Genomic DNA, 19,266 nt, shown 5'->3' with positions numbered 1-19,266 from the left:
CACACCCTGTTGGTTAGGGTGTTGGAAACAGTCCAAAAGTAAGCGCTCCTGGAGTGGCAGATGTGGTCTTGTTGGAAGTAGAGACAGTCTTGTAGAGAAAAGGGTTCAAAGATGGGTCCAGTCTTCCTTCGGGAGTCTTGTGGGAACACTGGATGTTTGATGACACTTGTGGCTCTTTTTTATCTAGGTGGAAATGGTTTGGCTCCTCCTCCCAGGTTGAGCATCTTGCAATGGGATGATGTAATGTGTCATGTCATTGGTGAGCTTTAATGCCCCATTAAAGGAAGATATCCCCATGGAGGTAGTGGAAGACTGAACAGAGATAAACAATGCCCCACCTGGTTTTAACAGCTGGCTTGGGAGGCTGTGGAAGACTGAACAGAGATAAGAAACAATGCCTCACCCGATTTTAACAGCTGGCTTGTTATCAGAGAAGGCAGTTACTTCCTCCTTTCTGGAGTTACAACAGATAAAGAAAAAAATACCTCCCCAACTGGGTTTCAACAGATGGAATAGAATAAACGTTTTTTTTTTCTTGGTTACAAAACCCAAGACAACTTGCCAGGTTTGGGGCACCCACAGTCTGCCTGGGCAACCTGTTCCAGTGTCTCACCACCCTCACAGTAAAAAATTTCTTCCTAATATCTAACCTAAATTTCCTCTCTTTCAATTTGTACCCATTATTCTTTGTCCTATCACTACAGCTGCTGAAGAGTCCCTCTCCAGTTCCTGGTAGGCTCCCTTCAGATGCTGGAAGGTTGTTATCCCATGGGTCAGGTTGGTCAGTTGCAGTTTGTGCTTGGTAAAGCCATGCAGGCTGTCCTGGTCTCTTTTCTTAGCCTTCCTGTGTTTTGAAGTGATTTCCATGAGGACTTCTTCCATAACTATCCTAGGGATGAGGTTATTCTGACTGGCCTGTAGTTCCCTGATCTCCTTGCTGCAGATAGGTGTGGGGTTTTTTGCCTTTCCTTTGCTCTGTCCCCAGTAATAGAAAATCTCTCACACTACTATGATCTTTCAGAGACGATGGACTAGCCTTGTAAATACATCAGCCTGCACCCTCAGCACCCTCAGATGCATCCTATTTCTGTCACTTGCATAAATTTAGGTAGTCCCAAACTCCTGCTTTCCTGTTCCTGGGTACTGCTTCACTCCCTCAGCTTTGCTGGCAGGGCTGAGTAGCTGTAGGGGGCAGACCTCACCAGTGAAAGCACATTAAAGCATTGTTAATGCAGGAAGGCAAGAGGTGAGTTTAGAGCTACGGTGACAATTAGTTATCTGGCTTTCACGGTGATGGCCTGCTTTGCTGCCTGCCAGCTCTCCTCAGTTTCTGTAAGCAAAAAATTGAGAAAAGAAATGATGATTTTCTAGACAATGGCCAAGTTGCCAGTACAGTGCAAAAGATGTAAGTGATGAAATTTTTGAAGTGTGACTCAATTCCCCACAGACTTCAGAATAAACTTTCAGGCTGTGAGGGGGTTTTAATTGTTAGTACAGATACATTGATAGCTTGCATTTTTAGTTTCCTAAGTGGCTTGTAGGACTGACTGGCATGATGTGTGCTTAAAGAAGCACTGTTGCCCTGTGCTGCCTCCTCTGACATAATGGATTGTGTAGACAGCTTGCTAGGGAGAAAACTTCTAGTTGCAGCACATTTTTACAGTCTTGTTATAGATTCTGGAACATACAGATTTTGTAGATTTTATGAGTTTTTAAAGAACCTTATCTTTGCATTTACATAAGCGGTATGCAATCAACAGTTCAACAAATGAGTATGTCATCAGAGTCAACACCTGCCAGTATTAAAGATTGTCATGTACAGGAGATGGGGCATAGTTTGCACTCATTTTCTGCTTCTGACTTTCTAGCTGTACTCCCTAGGAAAGGCAGATGTTGTCATTTGGGTAAGCTACTCATTTGATATGTTGAGGCCTTCTGTTGGAAATGAGCCTGCTGAGATAACCATACCCACTACTGTATGCAGTAGAAGAAATGGACAATGAAATGACCTGAAGTGCTGAGCTAGGTGGCAGTGCTCACTTGGACCCAGTTAAAATGCTGCACCGGGCAGGTGTGACACTGGATGTCTAAGATGTCATAATTTGTTCTATGAACTGTATGTAGAGGTCCTTCTCCAGGTACAATGTGATTGTTGTTCACAACCTGATGGATTTTTTCACTACCTTCTATGTCCTATATGTTTTATTAGCTTTATTTAATCATTTAAAAAATCACTGGGAATATGAAGTTACTGGTTTCTAGTAAGCTAGAAATAGGGAATATATTTAATAAATCAATGCTTCTGAAGGTCTTATAAATAATGCCATTTTAACCAGACATTTCCTTATGCTAGGGATTAAGAGGCACCTTTCACTGAAACATCAGCACTTTGCCATTTTCATTGCTCTATCAACAGGAAACAAACCCTTTTCTATTTTGACACAAATAACTTGACACAAATGTCATGCTTGTAGCCTGTAATGCACTACATTGACCATCCTGGACTGAACAATTTGTGATAGCTTTATTTTCTGAAAAGATTCCCATTTTCTCCCCACTCCACACTCCCACTTCACAAGCAGTGATGCACCAAAGGTTCATTGGAAAAGGATGTTCAAACTCTAGGAGGATATTTCAAGTGAGAGAGAAGAGAGATTTTAGCCACTCTCCCTTGTCTGTTTACTTTTGAGAGATGACACAGGAAATTCTATTTTGTGTTTCATCTCTGAAGCAGGAAAATGAAGCAGTAGAACCTAGGTACTCTGTATCCCATGTGAATGCTGAGCAAGGATGAATTAGGGCAGGGGGCTTATGTGCTCCTGCTTTCCTGTGTGTTCTTGATGCCCTGTTGCCACCACAAGAAGGTGCATGCAGTTGGCTCTGTTTAGCCCTCATAGCCCATTTAGATTGTGTCTGAGTCTGCCCCTAAATGTTTTTAGCCCTGTAAAGATTGGAGCTGAGCACTCCAGTTTTGCAGGCTGCAAAGCAGTGTCCTGGCACTTGCATGGGATACAGGAGACTGAGGTGAAGGCTCCTGCTTGCACAGGTAACTCCAAGTGTATTAGTTTCAGCAAAGTGGCTCTGATGGTTTCTTGGTAAGCCAGGCTGCAGACAGGAGAGAGAGCCTTCAGTGGGAGCCTGAAGCCTGCATCCTAACCCTTAGGCTATTTGGGTACTGCTGGTTCCCCATCTTTTAATGTTAGTGTGATTTTTTTTCCTGACTTGGGATGAAGAAACATCTGAAATCTCAGTGTTTTCCGTAACAGAGAAAGGCATCCTATCTGGTTCTATCCATGGCATGCTGAGTGGCCTGCAGAAGCTGAAGGCTAGCCAGTCTCTCCCCATCAATTGCAAAGAGCCTGAATCCAAGGCTCAGCCTGGTGGTTTGGACTCCTGTCTCAAGTCTGATGAGATAAATACTGCCTTCTGTTGTGCTGAGATCAGCACTGTGTCAGGGAAAGCTGCCTACCTTGTAGACTTTTACTTACTTACTGATTTTCTTTGGCAATAATAAGTTCACAGCTGGCTTTATCTATTTCTGGTTTTTGAATAATTTTTTACAAACCAAGGTGTGTTGAAGAACAAACTCCAAACCAAACACCCTTCTGGTGTGGATGCCAAGTTATCACTTCCGATGCTAGGCAGTTAACAGATGCCCGAAGAGTGACTTATGAATGCTGAAGAAAAGAAACTTGTTTACAAATTATTTGTCAGTTCTGTTCATGTGTGTTGGGGAGGGGGACATTGTTATGGGAAGTGGTGCAGACCTTGGCAGTAAGTGTGAAGGCTGCTTGATGGGAATGCTGCAGTGGAGCAGATTTTGCCTGTGTATCAACTACACTCATCTGCACTGAGATGTGACAGTCAACTTTCAGAGACAGGCAGTACATCATCTTCCCCCACCTTCTAGCTTGATACTTTTTACTGTTGCATGCACCTGATATAGATTATTTCAGGTCGCTTTAGATATTGGGGCAAATTATTTAGACGTTTACTGGTGTGACAGTACAGTTTAGAGCAGTGCTGGCTTACAGTCAGTCACATTCCAGATTGCAACCAGGACTGCTGGAGGGTTGTACGGGACATTGTGTCAAGGAACAGACAGAGTTAAGGTGGAAGGATTATTTTGTAGGTCATAGCTGTTCCTGAATTCGCTTCAAAGTCTTGTGCCACCAACAGTTGTTCCCGTTTCAAGGCCCAAACCATCTCCCTTTCACTTCTAAACACTCTACTTCATTAAAGCTGACGAGGAAATCCTTTACTGTAAAAGTTTTTTTCTCTTTGTGCAAAGAAAGTTTAGTGTTGGAGTTGCCTTTGCATATAATGATTTAAATTACTAGCAAGAAATATGGGAATAAATTATTGTGTGTCTTTACTAAAGAAAGTTTGATTCATGTGGTGATACGTGTAAATGGAATAACTGTATTTTAGTAATGATCCATTTAAAGTACATTTTTTATCATCTTTAAAATTAATTAAATGGTCAAATATTGCATTACTTTTACTTGTAACTTACAGCAAACTGTTTGGGTTGAAAATTGATTTAAAATAGGAGTGCAAGATTACTTAAATTATAAAAAGGTAAATGAAGTGCAGTGTTTGCTCCAAAGGTTCATTTTGTGAAAATGTTTCTTTCTAAAAAACAAATGAAGTGGATATTATTTTCAGATAGATTTTTAGTAAAATTAATTTTCTCTTTTTTTCTCATTCTTTTATACTCTCAGTCACTATTCAAAGACCCAAGAACAAAGCAGATGTTATTCAGCTCCAATCAATTTCTTCTTGTTAGAGTAAATGAGATATTTTTATTAAGCAAAACTGAAAAAGTAGAAAAATTGTTCTTGCAGAAGCAGGCAAAGCCTTCAAAGCTCTGGCTCCAGCGCACCAGCCAGTGATTCTTCAGATGTAGTATTTGACTCGTTAAAGCAATGCACTAGTGATTTAAATGATGTTAATAGGCTGGCAAATATAGGCTTCATTAGAAGGGTACATAATCATGTTTCAAAATTTGATTATGTTTTATGCTTCATAGCAAATGTTTTTAGCTTCAGACTGTTATCTTGTAACTAAGAGAATGGTGTGCAGTCTATGTCTGTAGGAGGAGGTGACGTAAGGCTGAGTGAGGTTGCGAAGAAAGGGTGAGAAGCTGCTTCCTGTATCATCTCAAATCAGCAGCAGAAAAGGTTTTTTTTGTGAATTGTGAATTTATGGCGAGAGGCAGGGTGTGCACAATCTCCCTCCAAATACTTGGATTACTAGTAAACAGCATTATTACTGTACCACCATTGTTGCTGAAGTTATGAAGTTATTTCCTTTCAGATGCATTTATTATGTGCCCTACTTTCTCTGTGCTCTGCTCTATGATCAGTATGCATTACATCTCTGCATCAGGATCCTATGTTCCCTCCCATGGGTGGGGGAAAGAATCCAAATCCCAGAATTCAGTTCTGACTGATTTATTTTTACATGTATTGTATATTTTTTACAAAAAAGGGTCTTGTTTATACCGACGGATTCTGTGGAGAAGTAGAAATCTATGAAAGGAAGACAGATCCTGAGTATTTCATGGAAACATCTTTTATTTTTAAAAGCTGCTTAAAGTTGTCTTTTTTACTATTACCCATTGCAACTCAGAAGTCTGAAGAGAATCTGGGAGATGGAACATTTTAAATATTCAGAATATCTCTGTTTCTTTGTGTAAGGTATGAGTGTCAGGATTATTTTCCCATCAAAATCAGGACCAGTGCTGCTGTTTCTAAAATACATAGACTACTTTGGTGTTACACACACTTCAGTAGCCCTTACAAGTTTGATGCATTTTCTTGTGTGTGCATGTATGCGTAGCTGTTTTTAAAACTTGACATTTATCTCTGCGATAATAAAAATTATGCCATCCTCTGCTTTCTTGAAGTGGCTTTTTAGTAGGTTGCTTTGTAAATGTCACAAACTGCAGTTGTTGCTAGGTAAATTTTTCCCCTCCTTATCTTCAGTTTTTATAGCCTTTGGGAAAAACCAGTTACTGGTCTTGAAATTCTCTGCTTCCTGTCACCCCTATTTTTTTGTCCATTTATACAAACCATGACAAACTTGAAGTGACTCCTTGCTTATGTCAGTGTTTTCCATTGCTGCCTGTTCTTGTCCTTGCGCCCTGTCTTGGTTTGGGAAGACAGGTATCTGCCAGGTAATAATAAAAAAACAACTGCAGTTTCCTTTGGGATGAGGAGTGTAAATTCCCCCCCCCCCCTTTTTTTTTTCTTTTTTCAATTATAAATTACAATCAGAGGCTCTTAGGCAAAGATTTGGGAAATAGGAATAGCAGTTCTTTACTAGTATGTATTACAAAGCAAACAAACACAAAAAAAAACCCCCACCAAACAACTACAGCATTAATAACAAACGACAACAGTACCAAGAACCTTGAGGGCTTTGTTTCACAAACCCCACGGCAGTTTGGTTTCGGTGTCCCTGCAGGATCCTCAGAGCACCAAGCTGAAACAGTGGAAAAGTCCTGGGCTGGTAGCTGGGATGGCAGGGTGTCTCGGCAGGCAGGGGCAGGATGTCCCGGCAGTGCAGGGGGTGCAGGGTCACACTGTAGCAAGAGGAGCAGCGCCGAAGAAGCCGAAGGCGGGGCAGGGCCGGCCCAGCTCCCGCGGGTGGCAGAGAAAACTCAAGATTCAGGCCGAACCGGTGATAGTAGATTTCCCAGGACTGGATCCCTTTGGCCACAGTGAAACTCTTCCAGCCACCAACAGCCGTTCTCTCCCTCCCCGAACGCCGAGGAAAAAAAAAAAAAGAGCCCGCAGCTGCCTCAAGCTCTGCGTTTTACCTGCATTATCTCCCCCTTTCACCTTTGTCCACCTCTTTGTTTCGATTAAGTAGCCTCAAGTATCCAACACTTGGTCTCCTTGGTAACTTATGGGGAAAAAAATTCTTTAGAGAAAGAAGGAACAAACCTAACCCCCAAAACACCCCTTGGCATGTAAAAAATCAGGAGCAGTTATTTTAAGAAAATGTCTTTTGCCTTAGATTTTTACTGAGTCTTCAGAGACGCTATTTACTTCCTAATGCCTTTCTTCACCCCCTGTTGAGAGTAGGTTGTAGTGGAACAAGTAACTGCACTTAGGGAATAGAGCAAACTACATATGGAAATTGCTTAAAATAGTCTTGTACACAAGTTCCTCATTTAAGTTTTGTGTACAGTAGATGTTAAAGAACTGATCACTCTTTAAAGAAATTCACTATTTCTTCACAGCAGAACTCAGAAGTGTAAAGAGGATTTTGTGGACAGGATTGTTGTTTGCAGCTTCTGGTTCACCTGTCATCATCCCCTGCACTACTGAGTACACGGTGTGAAAGGGACAACAGCAGTGGAGGGCAAATTCCAGAATCACTTGGCCAGGGATAAAAGGATTGTGCCCTATGGTAGCCAAGTCATTTCTCTGGTGAACACTTCCAGTGCAGTCTCTTTTGCCTGCTTTGGTTTGGAGGTCTTCTGTTGTCCTTTTTAAAAGTAAAAATATTTGTAAAGGAGCATAGTAGCCAAAGTCTTTTGCCTCTAGCAATGGCTGGGTGCCAGGATACTTAGCAGCAGTGCTGGGTAGTCTTGATCCTCTTTTTCCCCCTCACTTGTTCTTGCCCCCTCACTTGTACTGACAGAACAGTTTGTGGGATTATGTTTTAAACCAAGTAAGTGAACCAATCTTGCTTAAAATGCAGGCTTGTTCTTCTTTTGTGTGTGTCTAAAATCCTAAAATATAAAGAGGAAAGCACGCATTTTGTGGCTTCAGTGGGAAATGCTTCAGAGAGCTAAAGAATTATCCTGTTAGAGATTGAAGGCGGTAAAAGGAGCTTAAACTTGTTCTGGGAAATGTGAACAATTTGTGAATGCACACCTATGTCACCACCAAACTCTTCATGACAGCGCCACTTACTTAAATCAACTACCTTTTGATCTGTGTCTTGAAGGTTTGTTAGCTTCGGAGCATTGAATTGCAGGCACAAGGTGTTCAGAAAATGTGGTATTAGAAGTGCACCTTACAAAAAAATCCACTGCTCTTGTCAAAACAGGGATTTATCTCTGGTCAAACCAAACAGCTGGGAAGTTGGAGGAGAAATTCTGTTTCAGGAAAGCTCTGTCTTGCTTGACTCTTCCAGTTACAAGAGCTGTAATCAGTAAGGCAGTCTGCAAGCACTTAGGTGAAATTTTACTGGTCTCCCGTCCTGTAAATTCTTTCTGCTAGTGCAGTGGAAATTCCTGCTGTTTGATGTGTGTATACAGTAATTTAGATCTGTGCAGACTTGTAAATACAATGAGTTTTGGTTTAATGGTTGTCAGGGGACACTGTGGGCATGGAGGTTCTGGAAAACCTGCTACCAGAAATCCTTTTATTCTTTTTTCCCTAGAAAGTTGCACTGGAGACTGGAATTACTGCCAAACTTCATCTACCTATATGTGTGTGTGTGTATATATATATATATATATATATATAATTTTTTTTTTTTAATAGCAGATGAATTTCCATAGTCACCTTTACACTTTGAAGTTTCAGTACACTTAAATGACCTTTATGGTAGCAAATGAGAAATTATAAGTTGAGATTTTTTTGCTACTGCTGGCCAGAAATTTGTGAATTGATTGGTGGTGATAAAGGTTGTCACCAGTGAATGGTCACATCTGCACAAACACAGGTACATAAATTATTTTAATGAATTTGGTAAAAATTGGTCAGAATGTAGGAGATGCTTCCAGACTTGAGTGGGTAATAGCTTCATGACCCACTGCCATAGGACGTGGGAAAACTTACATGGAAGGTCCTTATTTCAAATCAGAGACATTAAAAGTTTAAACTGATTTCCCAGATCCCATCTGTATATTTGCCTCTCTTCATCCTTCCTCAGATTTCCCAGAGTCATTCTTTTTATTCCGGTGTAGAACAAAAATGAAAAAATCCTTTTTTTTTTTGAAAACGGGATTCTTTTTCACCAGCTTACCTTATTATTATTATTAACTATAATAGATATTTGAAAGGAAGCTATGAAATGGAGTAGACTGTGTCATCATTTTGAGACATTAGCATCTTTGTAATACAGTTCAGATAATTAAAGAAAACATGTCTGACAATTTCCTATGTGTAGCAGGGACTCGGCAGAGGAGAGAGGTGAGTGAAAGAAAGAGGTGGAAGCTTCCTACAATTTCCTCCATGCTTGTGATAACTTTGAAGTATTCAACTATTGATACTAAAATGGGTTATTCTGAGGTTAACTGAGATAATGCCAAGAGATGTTTAGCAGGCCACATCACATTGTTTTAGCAAAGGAGGCAGCTGCACACGGCATTCTTCTGCTTGGGTGCTAAATTACTGGAGCGAGTTTGGGGGCTAGAATTTGTCTTGGCTGGTGGCGGGTTACCTAGGAAACAAGGATTAAACTTGCCCCCAAAAATCCTAAATGAGGAGATTTTTGAATTTTTATGTATTTTTATGTATGTTTGTATTTTTATGAAGAGTATTTAGCTGTGTGTTGTGTACATACTTAGACATTTATGCATGTCTGACTTTGAAATCTGAAAAAAAATCACAAATGCCTTCTTTTTGTGGCGTCTTCACAATAGAGGAGATAGGGTCTGAGGCAAGTCAAGCTCAGACAAGGCTAAAAAAAGAGAGGGATCACTTATCAGCATTTTTCTCAGAGATCTGCAGTTCAAAAGATGGTAAAGTCTTACCTAGCCGTTACTTCCAGAGTTTCTGGGAGTAACTTGCTGCATTATACATGCAACCTGGCATCGTAATCTCTGGCACGGTAGAAAGTGAGTCAAACTGCATCTGGTCTAAGGCACAGCTTGGTTTTGTAATGTTTAGAACTTTTATTCATTTCTTTAATTACAGTCTTTAAATGAGAGAGGGCATATTGTTTCTAATATTATAGTAGTCTTGATATCTTCTGAGATTTAAGCTGCAAAGAATAAGTTTTAGTACTAATCAAAATAAATTAAACTTTTTTCGTATAAAGTTTATAACTCCCAACTACAAGAATTTTAGAGTCAAGGCTGCCTGCTCTGCAATGCTTAACTTACCTCCTTTTAGTCTTTTTTGGAGGCCTTTGTGTACTGCCTGCTAGGGCTGTGGGTGATATCTTCGATAAACTATGCAGATGATAGTGTAAAATATTGTTAAAATTATTGTAAAAATAGAAACTTGGTACTACATGTTCTTGCTGTGACGTTCTCATCATCTCTGCTTATCTTGCTGTCAGAAAAAGAAGTCTCTTTCTATAGTTAGCATAGGAAGGCGTATCTGGCCAAAAGAAGAGTGAGCTTATCTCTTATCTGCCGCCTCCATCACTGGCACAGTTGGGAGCAAAGGGCTGACTTCACAGCTCTACTTGCTGGTGAAGGGTGGGGGCACTTCTTTAGTTTGACTTGCTCTGGGGTTTTTGATGCTTCTGGTGTAGGAGGTGAGCAGAATCAGGAGTATTTGCAGTGAAAGCAGAGGCTGCCCCAGAGTTGTCAAAACTCTGCTGTGTCATTTCCCTGGGCTTCCTGTTTTACTGCCACTGCTGGAACTTTACAGGAGGATTTCCTCCTGAGGTCCATGCTCACTCTGAGTCACATGGCTTCTAAAGCTGTTCATGCTGCTGTCACTCCACCTTTCAAATACAGAGCTTGTTTCTGTAGCACTGAATCCTTTGGGCTACGGCTGCCTTCTTCCAGTGGCTTTCCAAGCCCCATGATCTGCCTGGTTATTAGGCTCTTTTCCTTTATTGGTCATAAGTCAGCTAATTGCTGCTTTTGCCTGCTATTGAGACAATCTCATGGACACAGTGACTAAGAAGAACAGTCACTGCATTGGAACTAAAAGGAGAGAGACTTCTATAATGAACAGGCAAGAGTAGTAGTAACAGTAGAAGACTCAGCGTAGAAGATTATAGTGCTGTAAGTACCTTGATTTAGATATATCTAGCCTTAAGTTAAGTGCCCTGCTCTTGTAGCAGTATTAGCACGTGTGTGGTGGTTGTCTTTTTTTCTTCTAATCTTACTGGCCTACTGCTACACCAGGAGTAGAGACCTGGTGCTTTCCCTCAGCTGGACTTGGGAAGCAAAGAATTTGGTTAGCATATGTTGTGCAAGGTATGCTGGTAGTGGGCTTGCACGTGTACCTGCTGCAAGATTGCCTCAAAAGCATCTTCCATCTGGAGAACCCCAAGAAATGTTCTTGCTTTGGAAGAGAAGTCCAGAGTCCATACTCTTTTGCATGCCTTTTGTTGGAGGGACTGGAGTAGGAGTTTGCTTCTGGCTGCCCCAGGTTGGTTACACTCATTCTGCAGTGATGTTCAGAGATGGCTGAGCTGAGCTGTACTGCTCCATGAGGATTTGCCAGCTCAGCTGGCATTCACCAGCAATTTCCGAGCCCAGCAGTTGGAACCTTGTTCACAGATACCATACTTGCGAAAACTTCTTCTGTATTAGAACAAAAAAATCTTTGTTCTCCTTTGCGTGTTTTTATAATTTTGTTTTCTTTTTCATGCTTATAACACCAGCTGTGCTGTGAGGAGGAAGAGGCATGTACATGTATCCGGGCATATTTAGGTATAAACACACAAATTAAAATGTTGACAGGGCTGGTGTCAGTGCAGCACAACTGATGTAAACGACTCTGCATCCTTTTGTAAGACAGTGGAAATTCTCAATGAGGTAAAGGTCAGCCTAATTTTGTGGGTTTATATAACTGCATTTTTCTCTAAAATTTTTTTTCTTCTTCACTGTGAGACTCCCATAAACTGAAGCTGTGTACAAAGCAAATTACACTGCAGATAACACAGCAAAGGCTGTCAGCTGTGCAGAAGGTGTCCAGGGTATGAATATTTTGATTTAGCTTTTCATTCCTATTGTTGTGTGTGTTGTTAGCAGCAGGGGTAAAACTTTCAGAATAAATTGTAACTTTTATATTGCTGCTTTTTAAGGGTCATAGAATGGTCAAGATATGTGGTATTGCTAATTATCTCTGGTGAGGACCACTGTGCTAGGTGGTATGCGAAGGTTCCCTTAACCAAAGGCTGTAAAATCAGAGAAATAGCACATTAATGGCAAAGGCAAGGTATTAGGAAATAAAGTGTGGATTGTTTGACTTTTTCAAATGTACTAGTGCATTTGTGTCAGATTTTTCTGAAGTAGTTGTAACTCACACGTGTTTCTTAACCATGCAATTGCTAATTACCTTTGGTGAGGAGGTAGACACTGCAGAACCCAAAGGGGAAGGATAAAGCAGTTGCTGATGCTTGTAGGTGTGTGCTGGGGGACAGTGTGGAATGTGAGTGAAAAACCCTGGATAGGCAGGATAGTGCTGAAAATATGTCAGCCCACTTGGTGTTTTTGAGAAGGGGGAAGAAGAGTGTGTAATAATCCTGATGGGAGGGAAAAAACATGAACCTGATCTGACAAAACAGAGACCCAGTGCAGAAGATTATAGAAGATTCTGACGCTCCATAAAATAAGACAAAGAAAACCAAGGCAAGTACTTGCTTTCGGACTAGAGAAGAAGACTGAGGGGAGATAGGGATAATGTTGATGTAGAGGAGGTTTCATGAGACTTGAACTTCTAGTCTCAGGTGTTCTGTCTCCCATCAAATACTGAAAGCTCCACTGAGCTTTTAAAAACAAAAGTTCTTTGTATGAATCTTCAAGGTTTGTGTGGGTCAGGCTTTCAGCCTTTTTCTATGTGATTAAGATTTGACGTTTTCCCCCTCTCACACGAAAATCTGCTGGTTACTTTTTGTTGACTAGAGGACTCATGCTGGGAGTCTCCTTTAAGGGAGAGTTAGTTACTAAGAGGACTGGCTTTAATGAACTGATATTAGTCTAGATGTGGCCAAGAGAAGGCACTGTATGAGCCAAGGGATGTCAAAAATGGATTTCACTGGAAGAGAGTAATTGGTTTGGTATAGGCTGGGGTGATATTTTCAGAAGAGGTTCAAGACACTCTGGAATGTTTTGCTCCCATCTTACATGGGCTAGAGAGGAAAAAGTGACAATGTTTGGGTACAGGTCAATGTGAAGACCAGATAGAAGGGAATGTTTGAGAGATGCTGAAGTAGTGCAGTGACAGAGCTGAGCAGATACATAAAAATAACCCAGAGTTTGAGAAATTCCTAGGTAATGGGCCTGAAGGAATGGAGATGAAGTGCATTGTCTGTTTATAGACAATGTCCTTTCAGAAAGACAGTGGTTTGGATTAGAGCCAGAAGTTTTTTGTGCTCTCCTTTCTTCTTTTTTGTACCATGAGTAAAAGATAACAAGTCCCTTCTCAGTCCCAGTGAGTGTAAAAGAAATGCTGGCTTCAGACAGCATTTGCAGGTTTCTGTCAGTTCTTACAAAAGGAAGAAAATTTAAATGTATCAGTACTCACTGTCTGTAATGCTGCTTCCTTTCTTCTTTCTGGAAGGAAAGGGGAAAGTGCCTAGCTGGATATGTGGATGATGAGAGTTAAGAGAAAAAGTTTTGGATCACTCAGTAACAGTCATACATAGTCTTACTGCCCTTGTCACTACAGTTATTTCCTGGGTGCCCTGTGGGGTACTCAGGAGTTTCAGAACAGAGGATCAGAGAAACTCAGGTTCTGACTGGGAGCTGCTCAGAATGAGCAAGGTGAGGAGTGCTAGCCAGCATGCTTCTCTGCAATCCTGCTGCTATTTTTAGATGAGACAGCTGAAATCAGGATTTCCAGGGAGACAGATAAGGCCTGAGGCAAATGTCTGAGCATTTGCTGCAGCTGAATAACTGTAAAAATCTTCTTTTCAGAATCCACTGCCTTGGCCCAACCTCTTGTGGCAGGTGCCTTGCAAGTCCTCTTTAGAGAATGTGGCAAAATTTATTTTTAAGATGCCATGGCTGAGTGCAAGACCTGTGTATAGCTTAGAGCATTCATTGGAAGTGTGAGAGGTCTGAGTTAGTTTCTCTTGTCAGCCTGGAGATACAAGTCTGCATCTTCCAGCTGTCCAAAGAGTTGCCCTTGTTGCCAGGCTGGGATGAAGAGTGGCATCATACTTGCCTGCAACTAGAGCTGAACCCCATTTACAGCAGAGGCCATGAGTTCTGGAGGCGAGCCCAGTGGCTGAGACTCACAGGAAGCACAGAGTTGCAGGTTGTGGTTCCTTCATCTTCAAAGTGTGTATGTTTTACAGGAAACAGACCATGGATAATAACCTGAAATAATTCCCAGCCATGACTGCATTTGTAACTGTTCCAAGATGGATATATTACTCTTATCAGGCTCTTTCACAGCATCTAAGCCAGGTTTTGGATTGCAGTGTTGTTGAGGGAGGCATGGGACATCTGAATGCTTGGGCTGGACTCCTTTGATTGTGTGGCAGGAACAGGTCAGGTGGGCAGGCAGTGTGGTCCACAGCCAGGTGATGGAAAATGGATGTCCTTTGAACAGCACCATAGTCTCATAAGACATAAGAATTAGCTGGATACCAAGGGGTAGGAGGATTAACCACTGAATCATCTGTTTAGAAGGGCATTCAGGGGTAGAGACTGTCTGCTCAGCATGCTCTTAGAAGGAGTTAGTGAGCAGTGTTTTTCATACAGGAGGTCAAGAGTTTAATTACGGGAGGCAGTTTGGGTGAGTGACTGTGATGTAATGGCTTTCATAAGGAGTGGGAGAAAAGGTAAAACCAGCAGCCTTTGTAAGAAGAAAAGAGTTTATTTCCTTTTCAAAACTATACAAAGGGCTCAAATGCAAAGTCTCCACCTTGCAAAGACAGGCAGAGGAAATTGCAAGCTTTTCCTTGACCTCAAAACTAGGAAAGAGCCAACAAAAAGGAGGAGCTGGGTCAAATGTCTAAGGACAAGTGTAAGTGAATGTAGTGCAAGGATGTCACTACAGAAATAGAAAGGTCAAGGCACAAAATAAGATGCAACTAGTAAGAGAAATTGAGAGCTACAGTAAATAATTTTTAGGATGTCAAAGTCTTTGCTTCACTTTCCCGAAAGGAACTAGCATGGTAGCTGGCTTGGTATAAAATGTTTCTTGACTAAAAATAATGTAAGTGTTTGGACCTCTGTGTCGCCCTCACTTGAAAGTTGACACTGTGGACTCTTCTTTGTGTCACTTGGCATCTATCCCACACCAGAATCTTGAATTTACTACTTGCATTTTGGCCCGACTGGTAATGACCATTGTTATTTACAATGCTGTCTCTGCCTGCTTTATATTTTTCATATCTGACATGCAGAGTGCCTCTCAGAGGAGGTCTTTTAATCTCATCCTTCTTCACCCTCAGGCTGTGTAGAATTTTCTTCAGTCAGTGCACAAAAAACCTACTGAGCTGCTCCTTCCCCCAGCATTAATAGGATTTTCCAACATAAATCTCTCATCTATCAATGGATTAACATGCTTAAAATGCAACTCACTGAGTGGTTTAAAGAGCTCAGCCATGGGTAATAAAATACAGTACCTTTCACGGCAGTAATGCCATTTCTGATCCACACAGGATGTTAGTGACTGGGAGTTACTGCTTGAACTGCATCAGCTGAGTGTGGTTACAAACCCACGTCAGGGATTTCTTGCTGGGCAGAATGCAGTGAGCTGTGTAGGCAGCGCCTTCCCATTTCAGGGAGTAGAAAGATATGCATCCACATTTAACTTAAACAGTTTTTAAGATGTTTGCTAGAAATAAATGGTGGTACAGTGGCATTTCTTATTTTGTCCTTCTAAGGAAAAGAGATGATTTGGGGGGGCGGGCGCAAAATCCCAGTATGATATTTATTATTAATACTTTTCTTCAAACATGAATGATGTTTGCATTAACATGTTTAACTTTGTTCAATTCTCAGATGACATGGTCTGGGGCACTGATTGGTGTCCTCTGCCTATCTTCTTGGGGTAGGACTGGTTTGCACACATGAATTTTGTTCTGTTTTTAAAACGACTTTTTTTTTTAAGCTTTTAATTTTTATTTTTTTTGCATATACCTGTCACTGTATTCAACAGAATCAACATTTTTTTCTTTAAAAAATATCACACCCATTACAGAACTAATGTATCTGGACCCCCTTGAGAAGTGAACCACTTGGAAAAATGAGTCACAGTTTATTTCCAGACCTTGAAGTGATGGGTGTGTGACTTTTTTCTCTCTAAATTTTTGAAACCATTTCTCAAAGAAAATAAACTTAAGCCTTGGTTAAAAAGTTATGTGCAAAACATTTTAGCATTTCAAGTAAGGGCTAAATAACCTACAACCCTTATGGAAAGTCAGGTGTATCATTCTCTACTTTTTGGGTTTTTTTTGCTAATGCTGAGTGAGGTGATGTGTAATGTCCTAAAATCGGCTTTTGCATCTGGAGAATACATCTGTTAAGTGGAGTAGTTAGTGATTATATATTGCTTTGTTTTTACAGTAACTCATATGTTTTTCTGCAAAACTATTAACAAGGTTATGGTTACTCCTATCTATTTTGCTTTTCTTCCCTTCTTTCTTAACTATATTACCAAGCAAAATTTATAGCAGAAGCAACAACATATAAACTACTACAGTGAAATCATGATGGTTTTGAGCAAAAGAGTCTCTGTGCTAGTAACTACTTCTGCTTCAGGTGAAATCCTGTTTCACACAGTGTTTTTCTCATCTATGCTCAAGTGTTTGCATGGATCCATAGGTTTTGTAGTTTGCCTCATGCTAGCTGTGTAAATGTTGACTTTTTTGGTTTCATGAACTTCCTAAACTCCTTCCACGTAGTTTTAGTTCTTTGATTTCTATTATGAAAATGACCTGGGGAAATTAGGATTTGGTGTCCAGGGATGGTTATTTTTAAAAGGATCCTTGAGCATATGGAGAACACAGGAGGAAAAACGCAGTGTATGCAGGGCGTATGTGACAGCTGGTAGGAAGGTTTAATGAGTGAAGGGCCATGGGCCCTTCATCTCCAAAAAGGAAAGCCTTCACAAAGCTCCAGCATTGCCGAGGCTCGCGTGGTTTTGGTTGTGCCAGCTCTGGGTCTATCTTTTATTTAGTCTTGCGTCTCTGAATTCTGAGGCTGAGGAGCCACTGCCTTAAAATACTGAAAATCAACATTTACATTGACTGTGGTTTTGCTCCCGGTAATTTCATTCAATTCAGGGTAATGGCTAACAATGCAGCAGGTTTGGTATGGCTCCTGGCCGATTGTGCCTTCCTCTTTAGGTGGCAAAATAAAGTGATTCAACTGGTTGCAGTCAGGAGGTGTCCTGAGGTGTCGGTTTGCCAGGTACTAAAAAGAGAATAAAGGATGTCTGAGGGCCAGATTTATACTGATATGAAGGTATGAAGAGATGCAGAAAATAAAACTATTACTTGCTGTGTGTATGTATCCTGAGGCAGCTAAGTGCCTATACTCTCATCTCACTGAATTTTCTGTTAGTGTTAGTCAATGGAGGTCGATGTGTTCCTTGCTTGAGTTAGCAGTGGGATTGTTTCTGTAGCTTTCTCAACTACTTCTGAAGTGGCAGCAACAGAAATCTTCTGGTGATGTGCTGTGTGTTGCATGGTGTTGGGCTGTTGTAATATCCCTGTTAGGACAGTAGTTCATCACCTTGGTAGTTCAGAGAGTCCCGTTGGTCTGAAGTAGGTGCTTCTATGAAAGGAAGGCAGGAACAGCACCTGCTAATGAGAAGTTATTGTAGCATCTTTGTTAAAAATGAACTTGTTATATTGCTATACAGTCAATTGCTATAGGATTGTGTATTTTATTATTCATCAATAAGACAGCTATGTATCTTCCAGAGATAAGCTGTTAGTGTGCCAAGCAAATGCCATGATTGGTTTGTTCCTTCTCTTTTTCCATCAAGGGGGGATATTTTGTTTTGTGGCTGAGCATTTTGTTGTGATGGATGCAGAAATGAGTGCTCAACCTGCACTCCTTGGTGCTGGCAAAGGCAAGAGCAAAGTTTTGGCCTAGGAGTGAAAGTGGTGATGTCTGTGAGAGGTATTTTTCCAGGGAAAATCTTGCCTCAGTCTTCTACCTGCCTCAGTAAAACTGTAGCAGTTGCACTGGCATCTTGCCCTTCACCACAGGCAGCTGCACGGCACCAGGGAACAGAGCTGTGGACTTCAGGTGACTTTCTAAGCAGCGTGGATTGAGGCACTTGGAAGGCAGAGATAGAACCTAAGAAAAAGAGCACTTGGACTGCAGTGCTTGGGGCCTGTTATTAGTATTGGAAGGTTTTTGGGAAGCATTTCCTATGCCAGGCTCCACTACAGCAGTATCCAGAGTCCTTCATGTTTGATACAGGAAGGTATTTTTGAAATGCTTTCTTTTAAAAAGTTATCTTTGTAAATACTTTATTGGCTTGCAAGCCTTTGTTTTCTTGTTTCTTTATCAAACTTCCCCCCCAAAATGTTTTTGAAATCAGGACTATTATTCTTTATTTTTCTTGATGCTTTTGTGGGCATTTTTTTTGGGGGGGGATGGGGGTGATTGCAAGTGTGTTTGGTTGTTTTGTTTTTATTTTTTTAATCCTATCCCTCATTTTCTACTAACCCCTTCCATCAAAGACTGTGGCTCCCTCATGCTTTGCAGTTCTCACTTCCACCCTGATTAACTTTGAGTTGATTGGGAAAACATATTTCATTCTTCTTGCATTTCTGTTCTGTTGCAGATTTTGACTTGAACTATTTTTGGCATTGGAGCAAGTTTACAGACTATGTGCAGTGCGTCCTCACCTTCACTGGTGTGACTGGTTACATCACTTACCTGTGGCTGGACTCCTCCCTTTTTGTGGAAACACTGGGATTCCTTGCTGTGTTCACTGAGGCCATGCTGGGCGTCCCCCAGCTGTACCGCAACTACCAGAACAGATCAACAGAAGGAATGAGGTATGGGGCTTGTTCTGTGTCAAACATGTGTGTGTACCTTTGTATGGGTTGTCTCTGCAGTGTGGGAATACTTTTCCAGGAAGCGCAATGTCATGTCTACAATTTTTACTTGAAAACACAGCAGCAATCAGAGTAGACTTGCTGTGAGTAGGAGCTGGTGCAGCGCTGCTGAAGGCAATGGGAGCTGCATGACACCTCTGAAGTCTGACCTATTATCCACGTCCAGCTGGAGAGTTCCAAGGTGAAATATGTTCTAGTGAAATAAACATGTGAAACCGCTGCTGTTGCCATTAGCAACATGTTGCAGTTCTAGTGAAGCTGTGCTGCACTGATAATTAGAAATGGTCTAAAGAGATCTTGCATATCAAAAGTAAGGGATGAAAATACTTTGCCTGCAGCCTATAACTATCAGTGTAA

At 41.1% G+C, this 19,266-nt stretch overlaps 1 protein-coding gene across 2 annotated transcripts in view; it reads left to right on the top strand.

Moving 5' to 3' along the window:
* The window catches only part of SLC66A2 (solute carrier family 66 member 2), a 73,180-nt gene that overhangs the window by 31,038 nt on the left and 22,876 nt on the right, over positions 1–19,266 (top strand). For both annotated transcript variants that reach the window (XM_066189648.1, XM_066189640.1), the window contains one exon: positions 18,633–18,849. In XM_066189648.1, the coding sequence (XP_066045745.1) occupies positions 18,633–18,849 (217 nt within the window). The remainder of the gene's footprint in view (positions 1–18,632; positions 18,850–19,266) is intronic.

Source organism: Chamaea fasciata, unplaced genomic scaffold (genome assembly GCF_029207755.1).
Source record: "Chamaea fasciata isolate MVZ Bird 193981 ecotype frontalis unplaced genomic scaffold, bChaFas1.0.hap1 SCAF_1, whole genome shotgun sequence".
Lineage (NCBI taxonomy): Eukaryota > Metazoa > Chordata > Aves > Passeriformes > Sylviidae > Chamaea > Chamaea fasciata.
Note: the sequence above shows the minus strand (reverse complement) of the source record. Positions and strands in the feature narration are given on the sequence as shown.